The 13,950-nt window shown below is 39.4% G+C and overlaps 1 protein-coding gene across 2 annotated transcripts in view; it reads left to right on the top strand.

Annotated features, from left to right (window-relative positions):
* The window catches only part of snap47 (synaptosome associated protein 47), a 69,034-nt gene that overhangs the window by 15,779 nt on the left and 39,305 nt on the right, over positions 1-13,950 (top strand). For both annotated transcript variants that reach the window (XM_043687926.2, XM_087986605.1), the window contains exon 3: positions 11,299-11,798. In XM_043687926.2, coding sequence (XP_043543861.2) covers positions 11,299-11,798 — 500 coding nt within the window. The remainder of the gene's footprint in view (positions 1-11,298; positions 11,799-13,950) is intronic.

The following is a 13,950-nucleotide window of genomic DNA, read 5'->3' as shown; positions in this document are numbered from 1 at the left end:
TATGAACTTTTCTGTTGTATTTGCTTCTAATGCCTACCTGGGCATCTACTACTCTCTGTGTAAAAACAACTTACCTGACACATTTCCTTTAAACTTTCCCTCTCTCACTTTAAACAATGGCCCTTAGTACCTGGCATTCCTACTCTGGGAAAGAGATTCCAATTATCCACCCTATCCATGCCTTTCATAACTTTACATACTTCTATCAGGTCGCCCACACTCGAGCAAAACCAATACAAGCTTGTTCAACATCTTATTCAGTCTGATCCAGACAACTGCATGAGTTCAATTCATGCATCTGCTGAGGTTACCACAAAGACTTTTCTTCACAATCGCTACCTTGGCCTGAGGCATGGTGACTCTCAGATTAAATGACCAGCAGTTATTTCTCTTGAATGACCGAGCAGGCCATGGTCTGGTAAGACTATGGTGACTTTACTCGTAGGATTGAGTGGCGGAGAAGAATAATGACTTGGCATGAAGGGTAGGGATTAATGACATGAGGTGGTATGGATTAGATACCAGGTGGATGTGAGGGGTGAGGCCTAGGGCATCCATAGTCCATCATATTGATGTAGGTCTAATGTTAGTCTTTTTTCAAAAAATACATTCCTTCCTAAAATTTGTAACAAAACTAAATCTAAGTCCAACTGTTCTGTAATGTATATTAATAAGGTATAAATTTCAACTGGTCTTGACACAGCATATTTTACTCAATATGATTGTCAAAGTTTTAATATTCCCCTTTAAGGAAGTCTATCTGTAATCCCTAACTGCTCAGAAATGTGATCAATAATTAACACCATGTAAAATGGCCAAGCAATCAACTTCGATTCAGGGCAGTTAGGGATAGACAATAAATGCTGACCTAACCTGTGATGTCCACATTCCATGAAAGAATTTCATTGCAATCCTTCTCAACCTAACCTCACTTTGTGGCATGTGTCCCTCACACACAGTCCTTGGTATAGGCTGGATAAGTGAAAGTCTATAGTTTTCACTCCCTATCTATACAAGCTACCATGTTGGATCTGGAATCAAATCTTTCTATTATTAGTTCATACTTCTGGCTTGTCAGTTCAGTAATAAAGCAGCTAAACCACTGTATTGTTCACATGCTGTTTTTAGCTGGTGTTCTATTGGATGACATTTATCTGGTGGTCTCCTAGCTGATTTATTTTTTTGAAGTTAGGGTAATCACTATGTTCCATAATCATCAGACTAATATTTTATAAGGAATCAACTTGAGACTTTTATTGCATGGATTAATTTCTTACAATGCAGAGTAGTTATGAGACAGTTACTCTGGGAGCAGTTGAAACTTGATTTTGTTTTCTGAAAGTATTTCTAAAGATGGCAATTTTGCTACAAATTGTCAGTAGGACTACCTATGCATGCATTATTGCCCATTTTTAGCTTGGCCTAGTTTTCCAGGAATTGTATTGCACAAATAATCACTAGTTTTACTCAGTTTATCATTGTGTTTGCTTGGAGATAGCTGTACCATGATGACTTAAAAGAAATGAAGTATCCTTTTTGGTTTTTCCAAAATATAAACAAAATTGCTAAAGCTTTTCTTAGGCTGGGACATATTGTTAAATTAGTGATCTGAGGCATGAAGGGTAGTCTGCTACTGTAGTGTGTTTTTTTTCAGAATTAAATACCTGGATAATCTGTTGCTTGTTTTTGGGCTGAGGGTGATTATGCCGGATCCTGTCCATGGCAGTTGTGGGAAGGGGATTCGGCTTGTGTTGACAGTCTGCCATGAAAGTATTGGTGCTGGGTAGCAACAATATAAGGGAATATTCATGTTGGAATATGTGGGCTTGGAGATGATGACACTCCTGTGATATTGCTAATCTTGTCCTGAATGGTAGAGGGTCGGGAGAGGATGTCAAGTAAACATGCACTCTGGATAGTATGGGAAGGATGACTTGGAGAGGAGTGTGTTGAAGATTGAGTCTAGCAGCATGGAAGATCATCAACAATACAAGATTACCATTGATGGTACCAAACTTGTTGAGTGTATTTTGAGCTACTTCCATCCATTCCTGGCAATGGTGAACTTTGGGGAAGAGTCTTTGAGAACTTGAGCCACTTACCAAAGACTGCAATTCCATTATAATTGCAGCATTGATATGTCTTGCCAAGTTCAGCTTTTGATCAGTCAGGATGCTGACTGACAAACTCAATAATAGCAGCGCTGTTGCAGTTTGTAGAGGTAGTTAGACCTTTTCTTACTGGTGATTTGCAGACACCTATATAGCATGACAAAACTACTACATCTTGGCCCCTAGGTCTTCCTTTACCTAGCACAAATTGTTAGAAGATCATTGAATGCAGAATGAACAACTGGGTACACAATAACCATCTTACACAAACATACACAATTTCATGACCTAGATGAATTTGCGAATTCTCAGGGTGATTGGGGCTTATATAATTGAATAAGCAAGAGAATGTGATTGCTTGTGTTTCAGTCAGCGTACGGTGTGCATCTGCATTGGATTACTTATTCTGTGTTTATTTTTTGGAACAAATATTTCACTTAACAATCCCCAAACACTGCCTTGCTGACTGAGAGATATTTTTGTAGACAGCTTTGCACTAAATAAAGAAAAGATGGGAAAGAAGTAGATGCTGTACAAGATCTTGTCCTATCCGGTGTACAATAGGGGCACAAAGGCTGAGATTTTGCATTTTTGTAGTGGTCCTCACAGTGCAGAATTATGTCTGAGCAATTCATAAGACAGGAACAATATAGATAATAAGGGAATAAGGAAAGGTGAAAGGATAGAAAGTGGAGTTAGGTTTTGGAAGGTTTTTTCAAACAGGAGTGATGTTCCAGTGGGAATAGAGTGCAAGAGAAAAAAAGTAGAGGATATGAGGGTAACATACTGGCTATGTTAGTGAGATAGGAATAAAAATGCCATCAGTTCAAATTCCACCATGATTAACCTGTATCTGACTCCTGAGGTTGCTCACCAATAAGCTCATCTTTAATTTCCCTTTGTGCTGGCCTATTATGCCACTGAGTTGGATCTACCTGGGATTCCCAACAATGGGAACATTCACAGTGGTGTTTTTAAACTAGTTTTATTGAGTGGACAGTGACTGCAGGATCCTACGCTGAACCAGGTTTAGATATAACCAGTATGAAAGTCAGGACGAAGATGTTGCCACTGGTAGGTGAATTACTTTGGTCCCTAGTAATTTTTGAGTGTGATTTGGAATGATTTTTGCAGATTTTGTTTATTTTGGCAGATAATGCTCACACTGTTGGTAGCCCTTGAAATTTAGTCAGGTTTTACTTTGAGACTATCACATTGTTTTTCTCATTTCTTATTTGGAACTGTGAGCAAGAAGAGAGAATTGAACTTTAACAACAGCTTGTTTTAAGAAGAAACCAGATGATGTGCGTATGCAAACTGGTATGGAAAGATAATTGCTGGTAAATTATTGCTCTAAGAACAATGCAGATGTTTCAGCCCCAGGATGTTTAAAGCTCAAGTACTGCAGGCTGGTTGGATGTTGCATTGGCCAATCAAGGGAACGCTGGTGTTTGCCAGCCACAGAGAATGTTGGAAAAAGAAAGAAACAGTAAAAACTGATTTTGCCTGGGTTTTTGGGGGCTGTGTGCTTGGAAGCTGCTGATCCAGAAGGTTTCTTTGTGTTTTACGCTCTCTAACTTTGCATTCAGTTAAAGCATTGTTGATATTCCGAGAAAATAATTCCAGCTTAGAAGAAATAAGTGAATATTCATCAGAACCTGTTGGAAGCTGTTTGCATTGCTTGGAATTCAAACAAGAGACAGTTTTTTTTTATAGATATTTTTATTAGAAATTTAACATTTTTACAAGTTTACAAAAATAAACAAAAGTCTCAAATACAAACATTGATATACAATTAAATCAAATATACAATAGCCAAAATTTAACAAAAGAAAAAAAAAACCGAAAAAGAAAAAAAAAACAAAACTTAACTGTCTACTAATCTAACCTATAACTAACCAGAGTGTATATTTAAGTCTCTTACATGCTCGGAATGTGTTAACATCAAATGTAATAAAACCCGTATTCGTGCGGGATTCCTCTCCTAAGGGGCCCCAGACCAGCCAGATTTGTAATCTCCATCAAATAAAAGCCCTTGTTAGGATAGCCGAAATATCTGTACTTATGTAATTCAAGAAGGGCTGCCATATTTTATAAAATAATTCGGTCTTTCGGTGCACCATATTTGTAGGGGAGTCAAGGGGAATACATTCCATAATTAATCTGTGCCAATTTGAAAGTCCAGGGGGGCCCTCAGCCACCCAGTTCACCAAAATATTTTTCCTTGCACAGAAAGAGAGAATAGAAAATAGTCTCTTCCCGTACATGTCCAGGGAGGAAAAGTTCGAAAAGCCCAAAAGGAGAGATACAGGGTCCACTTTAATTTCCATTCCTAAAATTTCTGTCAGGGTACTTGCTACTTTAGTCCAATATCTACAGATCTTATAACAGGTCCATAGGCAATGTACAAGAGTGCCCACCTCTATTTTGCATTTGGGACACATTGGAGATGCTCCTGCCTTAAATTTTGCCAATCGAACCGGTGCTATATGGGCCCTATGAAGTATCTTCAGCTGGATAGCCTGGGTTCTGTTACAGATAGTAATTCTTCTAGCGTTTTCCCAAATATCATTCCATGTTTCTATAGAGATTTCTAGTCCCAAATCCTGATCCCATGTTTTAAGCATATTATCCATATCTCCCGAGACTTCATCATGTAGTAAATGATAAATAGTACTGACGGAAGATATCCCCACTGGTCGTAAGACACTACATTATTTATCTGATTTATAAAGACTATCTAATAACGTAGTCTTCTTCTGTGTATAGTCTCCAATTTGGAAGTATTGAAAGAGGTCTCCATTAGGTAATCCGAATTTCTGACGCAGCTCTTCAAAAGACATCAGGACCCCATCTTTAAATAGGTCCCCTGGACATGAGATACCCCTGGATCTCCAGAGTTTATAAGTGACATCTGTAAATCCCAGTTGGAATCCCCATGCTCCCACTATCGGTGCATAGGGGGATGTTTTATGTGAATTACCCTCATTTTGCTGCATTATATTCCAAACCTTAATTGTGTTTAGTATTATAGGGTTTTTACAGTGATCTGTAATGATTTTCCTCTTGTCTGAAAATAAAAGGTTAATAAGTGGGTATTTTACTTGAGAGGCCTCGATCTCCAGCCAGATTGATTGTGGATCAGACAAGACCTAATCAGCTATGTAACTTAATAGGGAACTTCCCAGATTTTAGGAAATATCAGTTAAGTCCAATCCTCCCCTTGTCTGTGGAAGCTGTAGCTTAATGAGGGGCCGTCTATGATTCCAGATAAAGGAACCCAGCCAGCCATATAATTTACGTAGAGCCATCCTTGGCAGCATCACCGGAAGCATTCTCATAGGATATAGGAGACGGGGTAGGACATTCATTTTAATTAGTGCTATTCTACCCAACCAGGAAATTGGAAGGCGAACAGAACCACAGCAACGAGCACCCGAGCTACAAATCTTCTCGCAAACTTTGAATTGGAAGGTCTCCCCATCGCTGGAGGTCCTGCCTTATCCTTTCCAGTAAATGCACAAAATTAGCCTTATACAACTGACCAAATACTGGAGTAATAAAAATGCCTAAATATAAGAAGCCTTCCAGGGACCAACGAAAGGGAAAAAGGGATCCGTCCACTAAGTGGGGTGTCATAGCAAGGCCACCCATTGGCATAGCCTCCGATTTTGAAAAATTAATTTTATAGCTTGAGAATGTGCTAAATGTATTAATAATTAGGCGAGGTACGGACATCAGAGGATTACTAAGGAATAGAAGAACATCATCTGCATAAAGGGTAATTTTATGTTTACCTGTACCAATCCTCGGGGCCGTTATATTAGGATCAGCTCGTATAACTTCTGCTAGTAGTTCAATTATTAGCGTAAATAACAATGGCGAGAGAGGACATCCCTGACGGCAGCCCCTACCCACACTGAAGCTATCCGAACCTAATCCATTGGTAACCATAACTGCTTTGGTCATCATTATACAATGTTGAGACCCATTTGGTAAACACCTGTCCAACACCAAACCTTTCCAATGTGTAAAACAAATATGACCATTCAACCGTATCAAATGCCTTTTCCGCGTCTAATGAAACTACTACTCCTGGTATCTTTCCCTGATGACAGGCTTGAATCATATTCAAAACCCTTCTAATATTATTGGATGATCTACGGCCCTTAATAAACCCCGTCTGATCCTCCTTTATAATATATGGCAGTACCCTTTCTAGTCTCCGTGCTAACGTTTTAGAAAGGATTTTAAAATCTACATTTAGCAAGGATATTGGTCTGTATGACGTACAATCTTCTGGATCCTTTCCTTTTTTAAGGATAAGAGAGATATTTGCCTCTTTCAGCGAAGGCAGGAGACAGCCCTGACTATATGCATAATTATACATGTCCATAAGTGGACCAGCCAATATTTCTATAAATTCTTCATAGAATTCAGCTTGAAAACCATCTGGGCCCGGTGCCTTACCACTCTGAAGTTGCCTAATTGCATCAAATATTTCTTGGACTGTTAGAGGAGCATTTAGGACCGATACCTGTTCTGGAGTTAGTCCTGGAAAGGTCAAATTTTAAAAAAATGACTGCATCCTCCTAGTCCTATCTTCATAATCCTGCGATTTATATAACTCAGATAAAATTCTCTAAAGATCGCATTAATCTTTTTATGATCATGAGTCAAAATACCCGTACTTTCCTTGATAGACGTAATAGTCTGAGCGGCCTTTTTTTTCTTTGCAAGAAATGCTAAGTATCTACCCGGTTTGTCGTCATATTCATATAACCTTTGTTTTGGAAATAATATTTCCCTCTTAGCCGTTTGAGTAAGCGTAGTGTTTAGAGCTGTCCTAAGAGCCGTAATCCTTTGCAATTTAATAATAGAAGGTCCATCAGTGTATGCTGTTTCAGCTGCTTTTAAGTGAGCTTCAAGCAGACGCTGTTGTTCTCCCTTCAATTTTTTCTGGGCCGCTGAGTAGGAGATGATCAAACCTCGCATGTAAGCTTTGATGGTCTCCCACATCATTGATGGGTTGCTAGCCGTACCTGAATTAATTTCTAAAAAAGTTTTAAATTCTTGAGAGAAGTATTTTACAAATTTACTATCTTTCATTAGGAAGGGGTCCATACGCCAATGCCGAGGGGATGTCCCATTGTTCCTCGCCTTAGTTTCCATATATACAGCAGCGTGGTCGGAAATTGCTATACTACCTATTTTACAGGATGATATGGAATTTAAAAAAATCGAGGGGGCAAAAAACATATCAATTGTGGATTAGAGTAGAAAGAAAAATCTCTGCCCTGTGGATGAAGACATCTCCATATATCTACTAATCCTAATTCTTTGTTCAGATCCACCAATTGTCTAGATCTGGGAGATACTCCTGCAGTACTCTTGGGAATCCTATCCATTTCCGGATCCATAATACAATTAAAGTCTCCCCCTATAATTGTATGACGGGCACCAAAAGCCATCAATTTTGAAAAGGCTTCCATTATAAATTTAAAGGGGTGTGCCGGAGGGCAGTACAAATTTAAAATCCCATATTCCTCTCCATTTATAAGGGCTTTAATCAAAATATATCGTCCAGATTCGTCTTTTATCTGATTTAGGATTTTGAAAGGGAAATTCTTCCGAACAAGAATAGCAACTCCCCTGCTTTTTGAGCTAAAAGAAGAAAAAAAGGCCTGATCAAATCCACCCTGTCGTAATTTCAAGTGTTCTTTATCCGACAGGTGTGTCTCCTGTAGGAGAGCTATATCAACTCTTTCTTTATTAAGATTTGATAATATTTTCTTCCTTTTGACTGGCGAATTACTCCCCTTGACATTCCAGGTGCACCACTTAACCGACTGATCAACCATAATCATCTGGGCAAATCCGAGACCCCTCGGGAGGGGGAACCCTATCCAGAACATCCCGAGCATAGAGCATATAAAATTTACAAAAATAAAGGCTCTCTAATACACTCACAACAGTATAATAAAAAACTATTTCTAAATAAAAAAAATATAAAACGTATCTAAGTGGAGATTTTCCCCCTTGTTCCCAGGGGGTGTCACTTCCTCTCCAAAAGTCCATCATATCCTCTCCCAACCAATGCCCCACCCTTGACCCAGGCGCTCCTCAATAAAATGAGGAGAATTCGGATATAATACAAAGCTAGAGTTAACAGTGAGCACCCTACCCCCACCCATACCAACACCTGGATATATTTGGTAATGTTAATACCATATATAAACATATAGCTATAAAATTACAACCTCAACAAATAATAATTAAATATAATAATACAAAATAACAAGGGAGAAACAACCCCGCTCCTAAAGACAGAGGTAAAATAGAATAAGGTAACTACCTCCTCCCACCAACATTAACCAAACCCCCCAGCTTTATATATATACACACACATACATATACATTTACACACATATATATTTACACACATATACATACATATCCACATATATACATAAAATACTAAAAGAAAACAACCCCGGGGGGGGGGAGAAAATCAAATCCCTCTCCCCACCCCCCATGATAATATTAAACAGTAAGGTAAGAAAAAAGAAAAGAAAAAGGGGGGGATATAAACCAAAGTGGGGGGAAAGGCAAACCAACATCCCATTATCTCTTACAGTTTATCTAAGAGAGTCCAAGAATTCCTTAGCCTTTTCTGGTGATCCGAAGTTATACACGGATCCTTCATGGTTAAAGCGTAGCGTTGCTGGATAGCGTAAGGAGTACTGAATATTTAAGTCCCTTAAACGCTTCTTCGCCTTGTCGAATGCCTTCCTCTTTTGGACCAGAACTGGGGAAAAGTCCTGGAATAACATGATCTTGGATCCTTTATAGATCATAGCTTGGGGGTCTTTTCCAAGATTTCTAGAAGCTTCTAGGAGTATCTGCCTCTCCCTATGGCTTTGCAGCCGGAACAGGATCGGGCGTGGGCACTGGTTCGAGCCGGGCCCGTGTATTGCGACCCGGTAGGCCCATTCTACCCTTACCTGGCCTGATCCAGCTTCCAGATTTAAAAGCTGTGGCAGCCACTGCTCGAGGAACGCTATAAGTTGGCCTTCCTCTTCCCGTTCGGGAAGGCCCAGCAAACGAATATTTTTTCGACGACCTCGATTATCGAGGTCGTCACTGTAATTCTCTAAGGTCCGGACTCGCTGTTCGAGAGTCCGGACCTGATCCACGGCCGATTGTGCTGTAGTTTCGGAGGCCGCGGCCTTTAACTCCGCCCCTCCAACTCGGCGCTCGATTTCCTGGATGTCTCGGACGTGCTTCTGCAGCGCGGCCGAGTGAGTCCCATCGATTTCGGGACTCCTCGATTAAAGCCTCAATCTTCGCATCTAGCTTGGAGATCATCTCCACAAGGCTTGTCACTGTAGGTAAGTCCCCCGTGGCGGCTGTGGACGCCTCAGCTGCAGCTGGAGAGGGTGGGGGAGGGGGTCCTGCTTGCTGTGAGCTGCGGGGTCCCTTCCCTTTGGTCATTTTTACTAAATATTAGACTGTTTAAATGTAATACTAAGCAACTAATTAAATTAAACAGCTATTATGAATGATTTGGTGAGTGTGGTGGGGGTGGGTGACCCACTTTACCCAAGTCTTGGGAAGAGCACTATAGACTCAGATTTGCTGGGTCGCCGCCATCTTGGATCCCCCAAGATACAGTTTTAAATGCTTGTATTACAATGCATCTGTTAAGGATTCCAAAAACATCTGGTATTTGCTGTTGAAATGGTTATCGAATTGGCAAATTGCAAATCTTTTGTTTTCCTTTACTTTGTCCCTTAACTGTCTGTCTGTTTATATGGGAGAGTGGGGTTTACGAGAAAGTAGATTGGATTTAAATCGTAGACATTAATTAGGTTACTTTGTGATTTAGCTTTGCTCTACTGTAGTTACAGTATTAATAAAGTGTTAACATTTGTTTAAGTTATAAACTTGGTGTCCAAGATTTGTTATTCATAAAGTCTGGTTAGAGGCTCATTCAATCACTGCAAATCCAGTGATAATGAGGCTGATTTTATTTGGTTTACTTTCGCTGTGCCGTAACAATTTGAGTTTTCAAAATATATCTATTTATAATTTTATTTGAATATTTATTTCCCCAAAAGTCAAATTAGATTTTCTTCTGCAAAATTTTATTGCCTTTACAGGAGTGAAATGTTTACAGAACTATTACTCTGAAAACATGAGTCCAAATCCTGACGTGGCATTCTGAGAATTTGAAAACTGTTGAGCAGGACTGAGCATATATAATGAACCCATTAGCACCACATTGTGTTCGTCTCAACTTCCCTCTGAAGTAGCCTATCAAGCAATTTAGTTGTATCAGATGGTGGGGATTCTTTCATCAGTTCTGAAAAGATGTTTTTAGATTCCCTACACCGTGGAAACAGGCCCTTCGGCCCAACAAGTCCACACTGACCCTCCAAAGAGTAACCCACCCAGACCCATTTCCCTCTGACTAATGCACCTAACAATATGGGCAATTTAGCATGGCCAATTCACCTGACCTGCACATCTTTGGACGTGGGAGGAAACCGGAGCACCCGGAGGAAACCCATGTAGACATGGGGAGGAGGTGCAAACTCCACACAGACAGTCGACCAAGGCTGGAATCAAACCTGGGACTCTGGTGCTGTGAGGCAGCAGTGCTAACCACTGTGCCACTGTCTATGTAACTCAAACAATTAGCTATTTAACTATGTAAGGTAGGTATGAAGCCACATATTCTTAGACCAGACAGGCATTGCAGATTTCCTTTCCTTAAGGATGTTAGTGATCCAGTTGAGTTTTAAAACATACTAGCAGCTTCTAGTTTCATATTGTGCAAGCACATATTTGCTAAATTCATTTTCCTATCTTTGCATCATGATCGCTTGTGGCTAGACCAGTCTCATATTATTTGATAAAGTAGAACTAATTGTTTAGAATATGCCCAAAGATCTTGCTGTCAAGACTTTGTACTGAGATTGGAGGAACTCGAGACTTCTGAATTTTATTTGATTTTGTTTAAATCAAATTAACACACACAACTTCAGACTTCTGAGGAGATTGGCCTGTTTAAAGCATGACACTTATACCAGCTCTTTGCCTTTCCATGCTCTGTAACAGCTCTATAAATTAAAACCTCTATCAGGTGATAACTAGTGAAATATCTTTAATCTCCTTGTGACAGACTGCTAACTGAGCTGGAGTCTCCGCCGTGGTGGCCGTTCAGCAGTCGCCTCCGAAAGGCTCAACAGGAAACGAAGAGTCAACAAGAACTCCCGCGATCTGCCTCAAAGGCTTTTGGGAAGGAAGGTTTGATATTGAAAGTCCCTGTTCTTTACTCCCAAGGTCAAGATCCTAACCTGAAACAGGGAACGCTCGCAGTTCTTTGCTCAGGTCTGGAAATCTGTGATTCGAATGACCAGCTTGTGCATAAGTTCCGACGGGAGGACGTTGATGATGTTAAAGTGCAAAGCCCTTATGAAATGGTTGTCCGTCAGAGGTTCATAGGGAAGCCCGACATCTCCTTTACCTTACAGTCTGCGAAGATGACTGATGTTGTTTCCATTGTGGAGATACAGTACTCCAAAAAAGTGCAATTCAAAGATGATTTGTTGGGGCTCTTCAGTCCAGAGGACTCTCCTGTTTCAGACAGTGTCGGCATGGGTGGCTCCATATGGAATGCAGGTATGACAATTTTCATTGATCACTGTATGTAAAACTTTTCGTTTAGTAAATATTTTTTACTGAGGAACTTGGATATATATTTAGATAAAGGATCTTGGGCTCAAGCATGTGCTCCCCTTTTGTATAGGAAAATCCCAGACTGCTGATTTATTGTATTATGAACCTTGCTCTTTCTAGATAAAAGTAATCTGGTGAACATAGTTCGAAGCAGCCTATACAGAGATACTATCACTTACATATTAAGCACTTGAAAAGTTTGAACATGATTCGCTTAGTCCGGAGCTGAAAAATGTGTTGCTGGAAAAGTCCAGCAGGTCAGGCAGCATCCAAGGAGCAGGAGAATCGACGTTTTGGGCATAAGCCCTTCTAGTCCGGAGGCATGTTTTACCATAAAGTCAGATTAAGGACTTCAGTGATGTGAAGTGAAGTGTGTGGCAAAACAGCTTGTATGTTTTTTTTTTAATTTCAGTAACTTTCCTACAGTAACTATTTGCACGTGATTATTACATATCCATGGAAAAATGATAGCTAACGTCATCTCATACTTTTTTCTTTTAAATTTTAAGTATCGCCTGGTGTTTAAATGGATTAAATGATAAAATTATTTCGTACAAAGTGAGACTATTGCTCCCATCTTGTCTATCTTGGTCTCTAGCCATCTTTTTCCCTTAGCCCTGTAATTTTTTGCCCTTTTTTGTCTAATTCTTATTTGAAAGTTAGTTTTGAATCTGTTTCCACCATCCTTTGAGGCTGAGCATTTGAGACCATAACAACTTGCTGTTTAAAAACAAAAGTGTTTCCTCGTGAGAGCTTTGTTTTTTTTCTTTGCCAGTATTCTAAAGTTGTTATTTTTTAAATAGTCTTTTGACCACTCCTATAAAATCTCCTCTCTTAACCTTGCCTGATGTATGGAGAACAATCTCCAGCCTTTGTTTTCTGCAGTTTCTCCACCTCATTGAATTTCTTACGTGGTAAATCTTCTTTCAGCAGAGATTAGGCAATTTGTTTTCTCTGAGGGGTGAGAGTTTTTGGATCTTGATTCGTGAAAGGTGGTGGATATAGAGTTTTTGAATATTTTTAAGGCAGTGATAGTTAAACTTTCACTCCTTTGCTTAATAAGAATTCATCAGGGTTAGGCAGGAATGTGGATCTAAAGTTGCCATCAGATTATATGATATTTTTTAAATAGTGGAGCAAGCTTGAGGGACTGAATAGCCTACTCCAACTCTTGTTCTTATGTTCAGTATCTCTTCACTCTACCCTAGACCTTGTCATCATTTCTAAAGTGTTCTCCAACTGAGGCTGGTATAAAGCCAAGGATCCATTATTTTTTAAAGATTTTTGTACATACATCTGCAGGTTCCAAGGTTTGGTTCATGTTACCTGTCCTTATTCTTCTAACCAAATAAATCATTATCTTTTATGTATCAATCCATTTCACCATTCTGTCTTTTCTGCTGAAGTAAGCTATCCTTCTCACAGATTACTATAATTCTATGTTTTGTACTGCCTGCAAGCTTTGAATTGATGTCATGCTGGCCCAATTCATTGATCTAGATCAAAAAGAGCACCAGTCCTCATACTAACTCTTGGGGAACAATACAGTATATCTCTCTACTTGCGTCTGTTAGACAATTTAGTAACCATGCTATCATTGCTTTTTGAGATCCATTGACTTTAATGTTGTTAACAAGCTTATATGTGGTACATTGTCAAATGCCTTTTGAAAGTCCAAATACACAATGTTAATCTCTCTGTTGCTTTGTCTAAAATTTAATCAAATTGAACATCAACACATATACTGAATTTGATTTATTAGCCCATTAATTTCCAAATGCCAGTTCATTTTACCCTGAAATGTTGCTCTGAAAATTTCCCCAACACTGATGTTACGCTGGCTATCCTGAGATTGCAGCAGGGTACAACTTTTACAATCCCCAATTCCTCTTTCACCATGAATTTCCAAGGAAAACTAGAGGATTACAAACAAATTAACATATGAAATAGGAACAGAAGTGAACCAGTCATCCCCTCTGCTCTTCAATAAGATCGTGGCTGATCTGTTGAATTCAAAGTTACCGTCTACCCCCAATAACCTTAGATTTCCCATGCCTAAAAAGAACCTCCACCTCTGTCTTAAAATATATTCAAT

The sequence above is a fragment of the Chiloscyllium plagiosum genome, unplaced genomic scaffold, assembly GCF_037043375.1.
Source record: "Chiloscyllium plagiosum isolate Xiang-an unplaced genomic scaffold, Cpla_swu_hap1 HiC_scaffold_4, whole genome shotgun sequence".
In the NCBI taxonomy this organism is placed as follows: Eukaryota; Metazoa; Chordata; class Chondrichthyes; order Orectolobiformes; family Hemiscylliidae; genus Chiloscyllium; species Chiloscyllium plagiosum.
The sequence above is the reverse complement of the archived record's forward strand: the minus strand, read 5'-3'. Positions and strand labels throughout refer to the sequence as shown.